This window comes from Vicugna pacos, chromosome 32, assembly GCF_048564905.1.
Source record: "Vicugna pacos chromosome 32, VicPac4, whole genome shotgun sequence".
Taxonomy (NCBI): Eukaryota; Metazoa; Chordata; class Mammalia; order Artiodactyla; family Camelidae; genus Vicugna; species Vicugna pacos.
Window position 1 is genome coordinate 2,993,101 of NC_133018.1, and position 12,440 is coordinate 3,005,540.

Consider the following 12,440-nt stretch of genomic DNA (forward strand, 5'->3'; position numbering starts at 1 on the left):
CTAAAAGAAAAACAAAAAGCGGTAAGAAAACATCACACAGGAGATGAAAGCTTCAACACAGCACACTCACGTCCTTAGAGAGAGGAAGATATTGCAACCATGGAATTAAGTCCTATTAAAAAAATTAAAAGGAATCTTAAGATAATCAACTTGGGGAAATCTGCCACATCGGAGATCAAAAAACAAGAAAATTGGGTGTGGGTGGCAGAGAGAGAAAAGAGAAAGAAAAACAGAGGGAAGTCCAGGAAATCCAACATATGAATAACAGGATTCCAGAAAGAAAAAATCAAAAAACCAAAGGAAGGAAATCATTAACAAGTTACTCAAAAAAGTTTCCCAGAAAGGAAGGATTAGAGTCCATTCTGAAAAGGTTCAGCGAAAGCCTGGCACGATGCGTGAAAACAGACCTGAGCCAGGGCACGTCAGTGTGAAATCTCAGAACGCTGGCGACAGATGGGAAAGGGGGTCACACACACAGGTCAGCACTCAGAGTGGCTTCAGACCTCCACAGCAACACAAGATGCCAGAAGAAAAATGCCTTCAAAATTCTAAAGGAAAACCAATTCCAATCCAGAATTTCATACTCAGTCGAGTATTGTGAGAACAAGCCATTTTCAAATATGCAATGCTCTCAAAAAATTACTGGCCATGCACCCCTTCTATAGCAGGTCTCTACCAGAATGAGGTAATAAACCATGAGAGGAAGAGGTTACACACACAAAACAACAGGAGATTCTACAGAGGAAAGCCCAGGGTAGCAGCAACACGTTAGGCACCAAGGACAGCCAGTCTAGACTGGGGCCAATCAAGAAGGAATGGATAAAACAGATGGTGTATTAATGGCTTCAGAGAACTTTGGAGTTGAACTCATGACAAGGAGATGGAAAACTAAGCAATTAAGAATGGGATGGAGTATAGCTCAAGTGGTAGAGCATGAGCTTTGCATGCATGAGGTTCTGGGCTCAATCCCCAGTACCTCCTCTAAGAATAAATAAATAAACCTAATTACCCCCCCCCACCCCCAAAATGTGAGGATTATAAATTCCAGGGAAGAGGAAGTTCTGCAGCAAAGTAGTCTACTACCTGGTTCAGCTGTGAATTAAATACCCAGCCCTAATAATGTAAACACTGAATATGATCTAACCAGCATCACACCAGGGAGGTGGTGATGGAGAGTTCATGCATGGTGGGCAGGAGGAGGAAGTTGAACAAAATTTCAAGGAGGAGCCACACAAGGCAGTTTACACTGAGACATGGAAGCAAATGTAAACCACCAGCCAAGAGCTGGAGAGGGCTACCGGGAGGCGGGAATGGGGACAAGGGCCGACAGAGCAGGAGGGCTGCTGTTGGTCACAATAAATCTACCAGAACTATTTGCTCTTTCAATGCGAATAACTGACAAACATTATTCTAAAATGCAGGACATGAAACTTTACAAATCTCTGTGTTTTGGGTTAATTTTATTATTTTGTAAAACTTCTAAACTTTTACAGTGAATATTTAACTAGAAACAAAAACATGAGAACACCCTTTGTTTTTCAGGATCTGGGGACGGTTAAGCTAGCTTTCACTGTGTATAGAATGCATACGGCTGGTACTCCCACATGGTTCCCAGGGAGAACGACGTCCAAAGTCAGCTTTTCAGATTCAGGATGCAACGTATCACTATTAAGTGTAATGTGTTATTATTAAAGTACTGTTTACTGTGAAAGTACAAAAATTAAAGTAGCAATCACACTAAAGTAACATACTTTAAATCACGGTCAAAATGTAGCCTCAGATATACTGAATCAGAAACACCAAGTGGGGGCAGCAAGGGCATGGTTTAAAATGCAGATTCCTGAGTCTCAATTCCAGACCAACTAACCAGCATCTCTAGGGTAAGGTGAGGCCGTGGCATTTCATCTCTAACCAGACCCCCAGCTGATGCTGAAACCACTGCTCACTATGTTAACAATGCAAAAGGCTCAATTAAAAAGCCAATAAACCAATGTCTAAATCAAGGTCACCAGCAGGGAAGGGGAGGCATCCAGGCTAGACCTGAAACTTCTACCTGAAAGAATTCCACTTAAAAGGACTTCAACGAAATCTACTCTATATGTAACTCAATGTACACATTTCTTATCAGAAACAAATAAACTCTTGGTTAAACCTAAAACAAATTAACTCTTAACTCCTTCCACAGTTAAGTTCATGTCACAGCTGCAGCAGCACTGCCTGCCGGACCACTGGCCAGACTTCATCCAAAGGTGGCAGAGAAGCTGGGGTGCAGGACCAAGAGACACAACACAGGGGCTGCTCCAGGGGACGAGCCCGTGTGAGCTGACCGATCACAGATGCCTGCTCTCTGCCAGTTCTTACTACGGGAAGAATATAAGGTCTGTCCCCTCGTGGTAGCATCACGACTATAGGACAACACTTGCTAGAAAACCTGTTTGGTGCCGGGTTCTTCCTCTCCCTCCACTACTTGACCAACATTCAGTGAGCAATGTTCTAAGGGCCGATAAGTGATCCCTTTTCCTCAGTCGTTTTTGCTGTAGCTCACCTTATATGGAACCCCTGCGAGGCCTCTCTCCCACGTCTGACTTCTCCAGGCTGCATTTCCAATCTCCATGCTTCTGCCAGCTCTTCATTGTGCACACTCTGTCTTTAGTTGCCTTTGTTTAGTTAAAACCTGCAGCTGTGCCAGTTGACACTGATCAACACACAAGAACTGTCCCCCCAAATCACAACAAAAATGCTTATGAAGCCAGGACAGGAGCCACCAGGATTCTCTGAATCACCTTTTTATATTAGATTACTTTTGCCAAATGCTGAGCCAAGAGGGTTTCCAGGCTACAAGGGCAAAGCACTGGATTTTCTGTGTCAGGATCATCTGTGTTGGGCTGTTCAAGTTGAGCTGATGGCATTTCCTCCACAGATACCTGAACAAAGTGCTGTGTGAGGGCCCGTGTCTGAAGACAAATGAGACAATCTGTGCGTCCTCGGAGTCGTTCTGAGGGCTTAACCAGCAACAAGCCTGGAGCAGCAGCAAATGCTCTTACCAAAACCTGTGCTACTTCAAAGTACTGGCACGATCCCAGGACATCGCCCTGGGTATCAGAGTTTAACCTGCTGCCAAGGCAAACACAATCAAAAACTCCAAAATGAACACAGTCCTTTTGTTGTCAAAAAGAAAAAAAAAACAACAACCATCACCTTATTTATTTAGTTTAACATTTCCCCTGATCTAAAGAAAATGATGTCAAAAGATAACCTAGGACATATACACAGGTGTGCACCCCCCAAACCCAGACAACCTTAAAGAAAAAATAAGGGCAAAGTTCTGTCCAACAGATAAATTCATCTTCGCTTCTGGAAGATGTTTCCACGTCCCATTCCACGTCCTCTCCCTCTTGCGGCCACTGAAAGATGGGGAAGAGAAAGGACAAGGCCAGGTCAGTGTGATCAGTGAGTACTCATACCACAGAGCAGCCAGGGCCCTGGACGTCGGCCCAGGAAGGGGCCTGAAAGGCCACCTGGTCCAGCACCATGCCCACCTCATCACATTTCACAGCAGGAAATGGGCGGGGACTGGTGCCTGGCCTCAGAGTGGGAGGTCCCAGACTCCTGCCTTCCAGCCCAGCACTGCTCTCTACAGGAGACTCGGAGGCAGGGCCCCAAAAGCTAAGGTGGTTTAGGGAACCACTGTGGGAACCACAGAAAAGATGAATTCTTAGAGCTGGCTGAGGGTGAGCTAATAAAACATGACAGATGCATTTAACTCACACTTAAAATTCTGAAACAAATACAGTTAAATGTTAACATCTATTAAATCTGGGTGAAAGGTTTCTTTGAGCTATTCTACATGTGTGAAATGTTTCATAATAGGAGGAAAAAACCACAAAGAAAAACCCCAGAACCCCCCCACAAAACCCCAAAACAAAACCACCCCCCATACAAAGGGCACAAGACTGCTGTTCTGCGACCTGAGGGTTTTGGGACAGGACCAGTAGCTTTGAAGAACAGGTGGAAATATCGTGACAGCTACTAACTGGAGCCTCACCCCCTCTCCTTTTAGAGCCTGGAACCGGCCTGAAGAGGGAGGGAAACCACAGGAGAATCGGGTCACGTGCTGACAGACCCGAGCAAGGGCTGGGGTGAGGGTGGGGGGGTGCACAGATGGCTCAGGCAGAAGTCAGTGAGCCAGGCAACTCAGTCAAGCACCTCTGGGCTTCTCCTTTGGCGAGAAGACGGGACAGTCACACAGCGACAAGGGCAGCCCCCGTGGACGAAGCAGACAGAATAGCAGTGCCCGCACAAAGCCAGCACTTTTGAAAATCACTCCTTCCCCAGGATAAAAGGTCCAGAGCTTCTGGTTCTCTCTCCGTACTACCTCTCGTTGGAGAAGGTCAATGAGATTCTCTGATCAGTTATTCTGAAGGGCACTGTACAGGATTACTCAACTGCATCTTTAATCTCAAAAGCTGCCTCACGTACAACGTGGACCGCAGCTGAAGATACTGACAGAGCCTCCAGTGACCCTCCTGCACTGTCCACCTCTTTATCACGATGGTCTTTGAGACCGTTTCTAACGATTGCACTTGCTTTCGTAACTTATCAGCATGGCTGAACTTTTCAGGACCCAGATACAAAACTCTGATTGGGCTAACCCAGAAAAAAGGTCGCACTAAGTCACCAAGAAAGACCAGTCCATTTTTGGAATGTAAAAGGAAGGATTTACTTTTAAATATAAGAAGCTTTGGAAATATAAGTTCAGCACCCTTTAATGGGTAAAGATGGCTCAAACCTGCTTCTTTCTTTTCTGGAAATGGGTCCCCCCGACTGTCTCCCCCTGTTAATGCTGGGTGTCAGTACACACCCTCAGCCCCACTAGGAACTATTTACCCCATTGCTTTAGGAGTCAGCTAATCCACACTGCAGTGTCTCTGCTCAGCAAACTAGACCAAGGCAGACTCCCCAGAATTTCTGAAAACAAAGGGCCTCCCAGAGAGCCATTATGGGAGACCAACTACTCTTTCATTTAAATCCCCATCTTTTTTCTAAGGGGCCACTTTGGATTTTGCATAAGCCCCTTGAATTGGACCAGGTGAGGCAACATACAGAAGGCAGGGTACCTGCCCCCACCCAGGATCCCCCAAGAGTGCAGGGAAAAGGGATGGCAGTGGTGTGGAGAGGTCAGGTCCAGTCACAGGCCCCAGCAATAACAGGGCCCCTTTCTGAAAGGTACCAGACACACCCGCATGTCACAAGCAGTGCACCAGGAGCACCTACCTTGGGCCTTCAGAATAGCAGCTTTTCCCCGACCAGCCCCTGAGCCTTGGTTTTTGTTTTTCATACTCTTCAACATGGGTGCGTTTTTCAGCATGTCAGGCAAAATCAGAAAGCGGATCTTGCTGCCGCGGATGTACACCTGCTCCAGCTGCGCCACACGGCCATCTCTGTAGGTGACTGTGATGTTGGACATCTGGAAGGAAATCACCAGCTCATCAGTAAGGGCCGATAGCAGGGAACAGGGGCACATGGAGACAAGCCTTGGCTGCTGGGAAAGGAGGCCAGAAAGGCAGAACTAACATAACAAAATCAAGGAGCCAGGCAAAGCTGGGGTAATTCCAGTGTCTACCATATGAGCCAGGGACAGTGCTCAGCACTTCGTATCATTGATCCTCACAGAACCTGCAGGGTAGGTATGAGATTTCTCATTTTTAAAGATTAAAAAAACTAAGGCATTTGTCCAAGGTCAAAGAGCCAGAATGCAGGGACTCCTGATTAGAACTCTACTGGCCTGGCCCCAGGGCCCTAACTCAGTCTTCCTGCCAGCACATAAAGTGCTCCTGGCGGTGATAATGCTAACTGAGACAGCTTAGAACTGCTTGTCCAAACTGTGTCCTGCATGCAGACTGCAAAGGCATCGTGAAGGTTCCCGTCCTCCCAGAGGACGTACTCCAGTAGGTGAGACTAAGCCCCGCTGGCCTGGGACAGGTGCTGAGAAGCGGAGGTGGCAGTGCCTGCACTGAGGGCCCGGAATACTGGAGGGGTGCGAGGCAAGAGCTTGCAGAAAGAGACGGGACCACCATCTCAGAGACCATGGGTTCCCTCAAGTTTGTGGACAGAGGTGGGAGGGACAGGGTCCAGGGAGCCCTCTGAACAGCTGACTACCAGCATGGACAAACCGCAGGATGGGACTGGGGTGCCAGAGGTGAGTCCAGCCAGTACACTGCCTCGGTGTGGGAAGGGGACACAGACCTGCCAACAATCTCAACAGGGACCACATTTAACAGAAAAAGTAGCTTATTTCCCAGCCTTCTGGATGGGAACGGATTACAGTGTATTCAGAACAGTCAAGCCCACACTGCAGGAGGTGTGCTGCCTCCCAGATTTCTGACTGGCTTGCTGCTCTTTCCTTCCAGTGCTGACTGGCCACCTGGCCTCTGACTGAGAACCCAGCGTACGAAAAGGCCAAGTACGCTCTGAGGCTGCCACCACCGCCTACTCTGGGGGCTCTGCTGCTGCCAAGTCACCTCTCCTCCACTGCCTCCCAGAGCATCTCACCCCCGCCTGCCACACTCTCCCCAACCCGCTTCAGGGTCCTTGACAGAGGCTGTTACATAACAGCAACAAGACTTACACTAAGTGCTTTCACACACGGCACGTGTCCTGGTTGAAGCAAGAGTCCAGTATCATCACTCCCACTGCAACCCTGAGAACTGGCCCGCTACTGCTCTCCGGCTCTCACCGTGGCGCCAGTGAGAAACGGCCAGGCTGTGTGCAAGGCCCCCAGGCCCCGCTACGGCTGCACAGTGTGTCAACAAGCCCAGCTATGTCTGTACCATAAGCCAAAGGCAGCAACTAGGTTTTAATTAAAGTCAGGCAGGAACACCCATTTCACTCAACTTTCCCAGCAGCCACAACGAAACACAGATGGCATGAGCAACAGGATCCAACAGGCTTATCACAGACTTGGAGTCACACACTGGGTTTAGATCAGCTCCTTCCACATGTGATTGGTCACCCTGGGCATCTGGAACCTTGTCTGAGCTCAGAGAGGTCCTGTAATGACTGAAGGATCTACTGTATGTAAAAACCTCAGCGTAGTGCCTGGCACAGAACGTGCATGCAGTGAACAGAATCTTCTGGTACTATTAAGCTCACAGCCCTTTGGAGACAGGTCCTAGCTTGACAAGTTAAACTAAGACTTTTAAAATACTCAACAGTACCCAGAACCTGGTTTCTACATTCTACTCCCAACCTGAAAGAAAGCAAAGCTCTTGAAGAAATGGCTGATTCCAGAGCTAGGTTAAAGATGAGCCTGTAACAAACATCTTGTACCACAAGTTAGGGATGTGCTCCCCAAAACAGCCAAGACATAAAGGACAGAGAAGTCAGCTTGAGAGGGTTCCTACTGGCCAAATCTGGGATCACTGGAACAGCACAATAAATAAGGCCAGCAGTGGACTATAACCCACTTAACAAGACATATTGATAATGTGAGCCCATGTTGATAACAGATGAATGAATGAATAAATGGGGGATAAGGGGAGGCACTTCCATGCAGCAGACCCAATAAATACAGAGGGAATGATGGAGGAAAATAAATCATCCTTTTGCAAACTTAATTGTAAGAAGATTCAAGCAAGAATCCTCACTGGATGCTAAATGGGGCTTGGCGGGGGAGGGGGGGTGGCAGGAGAATGAAGAGGAACAGAACACTCTCAAGTACTGACTTAAAGAACCGCCCCAGCAAAATTCTCATTAGTTACAAAAGGAAAGGAACACACACTGGAGAGACCACACAGCACCCTAACCAAAAGATCAAGGTTAACAGCACCAATGGGGGCAGACAAGTGTTTCGGGCCTGAATGACACCCCAGGAGACAAAATCACTTATATTGTAACAGTTAAAAGAGGGCATAACCCAAATCTAATTATGAGGAAACATCACAGAAACCCCAATCAAGGGACAGTCTAACAAAATAACTGGTCTCTAGTCTTCAAAATCGTCAATGGTGTGAAAAGCAAACTTGGAGGGACCATCCTAGACTAAAGAAGCATCCAGCGGGCTGACAGTGAAGCGCAGCAAGGGACCCTGGACTGAATGAGGCAGAAAGGACAGCATGGCCATAAAGGACACACAAGGCACACACGTGTAGTCAGTGGACACATCGCAGGTCAGAGTACCAGCTCGGTGCTGGAGTTCTTGAATTAGTAACTGTGCTGTGGACACAGTGAGAGGAAAGACACATAAGTACATGCAATAAAAGAGCATGATACCTGCAAGCCACTCTCAAATTGCTCAGAAAGAACATATAGTAGATAACTTAATAATTAGTTATCCTTCTAGTTAGAGAGCTAGGTATCTGAAGAAATTCCTACCCAGAAACTTGAAAAATTTTCCTGATACTAATTCTGGGAGGTTTTCTACTGAGTCACGTTGAGAACTTCTTTTGGGTTGCTACCTTTATATGAAGACACCACCCAAGACCATTTCCCACAGACCATTATGCCGCAGCCAAGTGAACAGTTCAGACGGTCTTGTCAGTGGTGAGGTGATCACGCCAGAGCCCCAAAGCATCACTTCTGTGTAATCTATTAACCGTCAACTATCATTTTTCCCCACCAAAACAGCTGGAATTACATTGCTTCAAGCACAGTGAAGTTTTGGATTTGACTCTTACCCTCTTTTTAAAAGACAACACTTACTGTGCTTTATGATCACAAACTTAACATATGCTTATCATTTTTAAAAATGAGAAAAATATTTTAAAAAATGTAATCACATACAATTTTCTACCAAAAGACAACCACTCACTTTGGTCTTCCTCAAAAACTTTTAAAGCATCTTAATGTATCATTTGTAGCTTGGGTTGTTTTTTTTTTTAACTGGGAACATATTGTAGAGTTTTGTATTCCTCCCCCATTCGGGTCAACAGCATTTCCCCGCAGCATTAAATACTCTTCTATGCTATTTTCTTTGGTGAATAATATTCTTTGTAACATACACTAGTTTGGTTAATCATAATTCATTTAACTTGTTAGAAATGTTGGTTGTTTTCAGGTTTGCATTATTAAAAACAGCGCTGCAATGGATACCCTTTGTCCACAACTGTGGATACATTTCTGAAAGCAGATCACAGTAAGGATCATGAACTCAGATATGCTGACATATGTTAAATATGCTTCCAGAAAGGAGGTAACAATTTACACTTCTGCTGGCAGAGTAGCAAGGACTCCTTGGAAGCATTATTAATTTTATTCTGCTAATTTACAAGTTTAGACATTCTTACTGTTTTTAATTTGCACATCTGATTATTAACAACGTCATTATTTCTGGATGTCAAATGTCCAGTATTTTTGTGAATTATCTACCCATTTTTAAATGGGAAATTAACATTCTTAACTACTGTGAAAACTACTTATATATTAAATAAAACAAACTTTCATCATAAAAAAAATCACGAGTTGTCCTAAAAGTCTGAATACTGACACAGCTAGGCCAGGAGACCACTCCCAGCCTCACTAAGAATCTAGGACCCAGCGCACCGAACACAGGATCCAATCCACTGCCATCAAAGTTTCCCCCAAAAGGCTACATCAATATAGTCTAGCCTAGAAAATCAAAATGATGTGCTTATTTCTACTCATTATTCCTCACCTTAAAGCTCTTTTTATGGTTTCTGATATTTTACTAAATATCTAAGCTCACAATTGGGATGGACGTTTTCCCCAGGGAACATATTTTGGGTTTTTAGTATTTACTAAAAAGTAAAAACTCTACCTCCTTTCACAAAGAGTTAGAGGAGACTCACACAAACTTATCTGGTAGGGTAAAAGTAGACACAAAGGTCAAGGAGTGGGTAAGCTGGGGTAGACAGTGAAATGAAGCCAGGCACTTGGTACCCAGGAATGTAAACCCGAATCCCTGTACATTTAATAAAGGCCTGTTCATCCCTTGATGCAGGGCCCTCAGCAGCACGCATGCTGATGCCATGTCCTGCAGCCACCAGATCAGGCCTGCCTTGCAGGCGTGGGCTGTGGGGAGCTGAGAGAGAAAAGCTCCCTGCCTTCCCAGCCAAACTTCAGATGCTCAGAAGTGCCTACACTCCCTGACTCTAGAAGCACCACAGGGACTTAACAAGCGCATACATCACATTTTCAAATGTTAGAAAAGGGCTGATAACAGGCTACATTAAAAATACCCAAAGAATCCAGAAAGAAGGTGTATTTTGTGCAGGGGTGTTGTTGAGGAGATTATCTAACACTGTATCTCCTTCCTTTGCGCCCAGGAGGATGGTCTCTCATATCCAGGGTCAGGGAAACACACACTGGTGTTTCACTGAAAGGAAACTATGCACCTCAGAACTGATGGTGTCCCTCTACCTGGCCTGTAGGAAGCTTAAAACTGTCCTCTAAACTCACACCTGTGACTTCTCTTAAACAGGTCCCCAAAATATGGGGGAAAATGATTACAGGATTGGGAAAAGAAAGGACAAAGTTAAATATCCCAAACTTCCAAACGGCTCTAATTTATGCCCACACCCCCGGGACCTGTAACAGTGGCACACATCAGGCACCCAGTAAGTAACTACTGAACCAGAACTTCAAAAACACCTCCAATCACCACCTGTCTGTCCTCCAAGACACAGGCTCACGCTGCCCCCACAGCTTCGTGTGCAAAGCAGGATACCTGGCAGTTCATGTTGTCCTCAGCTTCGATGAGCTTCCCTCGATACACCTCACCGGTGTTTGTCTCACAAGTCACGATGTGACCCTCTGCTTCATGCAGGACTTTAATCGGCACGCCAATAGACATCTTGGCAGGAAGAGAGTCCTAGGGAGAGAGACAACAATGAGTTCATCTTTCAGAGCTGGAGAAGGCAAGTGGCACACACCGTGTCTCCCTCAAGGCCTCACACTCCATGAAACTTAACAAAGCTGCATTTTTTTTAAGCAGGAAAAAAGGAGGACTCCCAGCTGGAGGAACCTACCTGGCAAACACAAGCAACATGTGGGTGGGGAGGAATGGGGAACTGGATAGAGGGAAAGCTAATGGGAATGAAAATAAAGTGCCTCCCATCTCCCCACCACCACATGTCCCTTTATCTTCATCAAATAACTATGTGTTCCCCTACTGGGAACAGACAGTTATTGGTGTGTTGAGGAAGAGAGGGGCTGGGATGCATGTGTACCTGTCAACCCAAAGTTGCAGGTAACACCACTGCAAGAACCTATGATGCAGACCTCAGCTGTCCCAAAGGGTAGTCAGTGTCCACATTTAGCTACAGAAATTAAACCCAATTAAAATTAAATTAAGTTAAAAATTCAGTCCCTTAGTCACACTAGCCACATTTAAAGCGCCCAGTGGCCACAAGTGGCCAGTATCGGGCAGTGCAGATCCACCACCAAAAGAGCCAATCTAGAAAAGACTGTGCATTTAATTCAACTCATTAAGTGGTCTCTGACCCTCCACTTACATCACCATTAAGGCTACAGAGAAAACATCAAAGCGTTCACAAAGAATGTGCTATAAGCAGGAAATAGTTATCTTGGAGGAAAAACATAATTGGGGCAAGTGCCTGACTTGACCTAATTAAAAGAGAAAAAGCAGTGAACTTTTAAATTCCAAGATGAGTAGCTGAAGGTTGGAACACCCGTGTGGTCAAGACAGGAAAGGGAACAGGAGAGGCTGGGAAAGACAGGCTCCCTTGGTGAGGTGCCTGGTGGATTTTATACCGAACACAGTGGGGGAATCACGGCAGATTACAGGTCAGGAACTATCTAATGGAAAGGCGGCAGCACTTACAAAATGGACTTAACACAGCTTAGAAACAGGGAAACTTGACAGAATCTTGTGTAAGTGTGGAAAGCCTGAGGGGAGCGTGCCTGGAAAGGGGATGGAGGCCGAGATGCAAAGGATTTCGAAGAAGATTACGCAGGATTTCGGGGGAGGAGACAGCCAGAAATGATCTCAAGACCACTGCCTGGGTGCTTAGAAAAGCACCGTCCTGGAGAGGTGTAGACAGTGAAGAGCACGCACTTTGAGGAAAAGCTAATGAACTCGCTTCCAGGCGCCAGTGAGGCGACGCTGCTGTTTGGGTGGCCGGGCTTCCCGCCCTTCTCCATCCCCGACTCCGCAGAGCTCCTACGCAGCGCGTCCTTCTCCAGCCCCGGCCCCTCGCGGGTGCCTGGACCTACCCTCGCCCGCCCCCGGCCTCTCCTCACCGGCTCCGGTCTCTTCCTTTCTGGTGCTGCGGAGACTGGCGACCACGAAAGCGTGAGGCGAGCGAATGGCGGGCCCGCGCTCCCAGAATACCACGCGTTCCCAAAGTGCCTTGCGCAGGGCCTGCCCCCTCTTCCTTTTCGCAGTGGCGAGCTTGGTCTCGCCTCCGCTTCCTCTTCACCCCGCCGGCTGGGAAACTTAGGCTCTGGTACAATAGTTCCGG

General features: G+C 46.6%; 1 protein-coding gene across 2 annotated transcripts; it reads right to left on the reverse strand.

Annotated features, from left to right (window-relative positions):
• Positions 1–1,443: 1,443 nt before the first annotated feature.
• On the reverse strand, positions 1,444–12,350 carry SNRPD3 (small nuclear ribonucleoprotein D3 polypeptide). Of its 2 annotated transcripts, none has more exons than XM_006213283.4 (4): positions 12,220–12,350; positions 10,685–10,828; positions 5,275–5,467; positions 1,444–3,404 (listed from the first exon to the last, which is right to left on the reverse strand). In XM_006213283.4, exons 2-4 carry the CDS (start codon positions 10,808–10,810, stop codon positions 3,343–3,345), a joined length of 381 nt encoding a protein of 126 aa, XP_006213345.1. In that variant the 5' UTR covers positions 10,811–10,828; positions 12,220–12,350; the 3' UTR covers positions 1,444–3,342. The 2 variants fall into 2 exon arrangements, with proteins under 2 accessions (XP_006213345.1, XP_015102624.1); XM_015247138.3 differs by having other exon boundaries at positions 12,193–12,310.
• Positions 12,351–12,440: the final 90 nt, after the last annotated feature.

Bases quoted from the DNA above. Each gene is read 5' to 3' on its own strand.
- SNRPD3 (XM_006213283.4), bottom strand. From the start codon at position 10,810: ATGTCTATTGGCGTGCCGATTAAAGTCCTGCATGAAGCAGAGGGTCAC. The intron at 5,468-10,684 runs GTATCCTGCTTT...ATTTCCTTCCAG, and splicing joins AGGACAACATGAACTGCCAG to ATGTCCAACATCACAGTCAC. The intron at 3,405-5,274 runs GTAGGTGCTCCT...CCCATCTTTCAG, and splicing joins TGCTATTCTGAAGGCCCAAG to TGGCCGCAAGAGGGAGAGGA.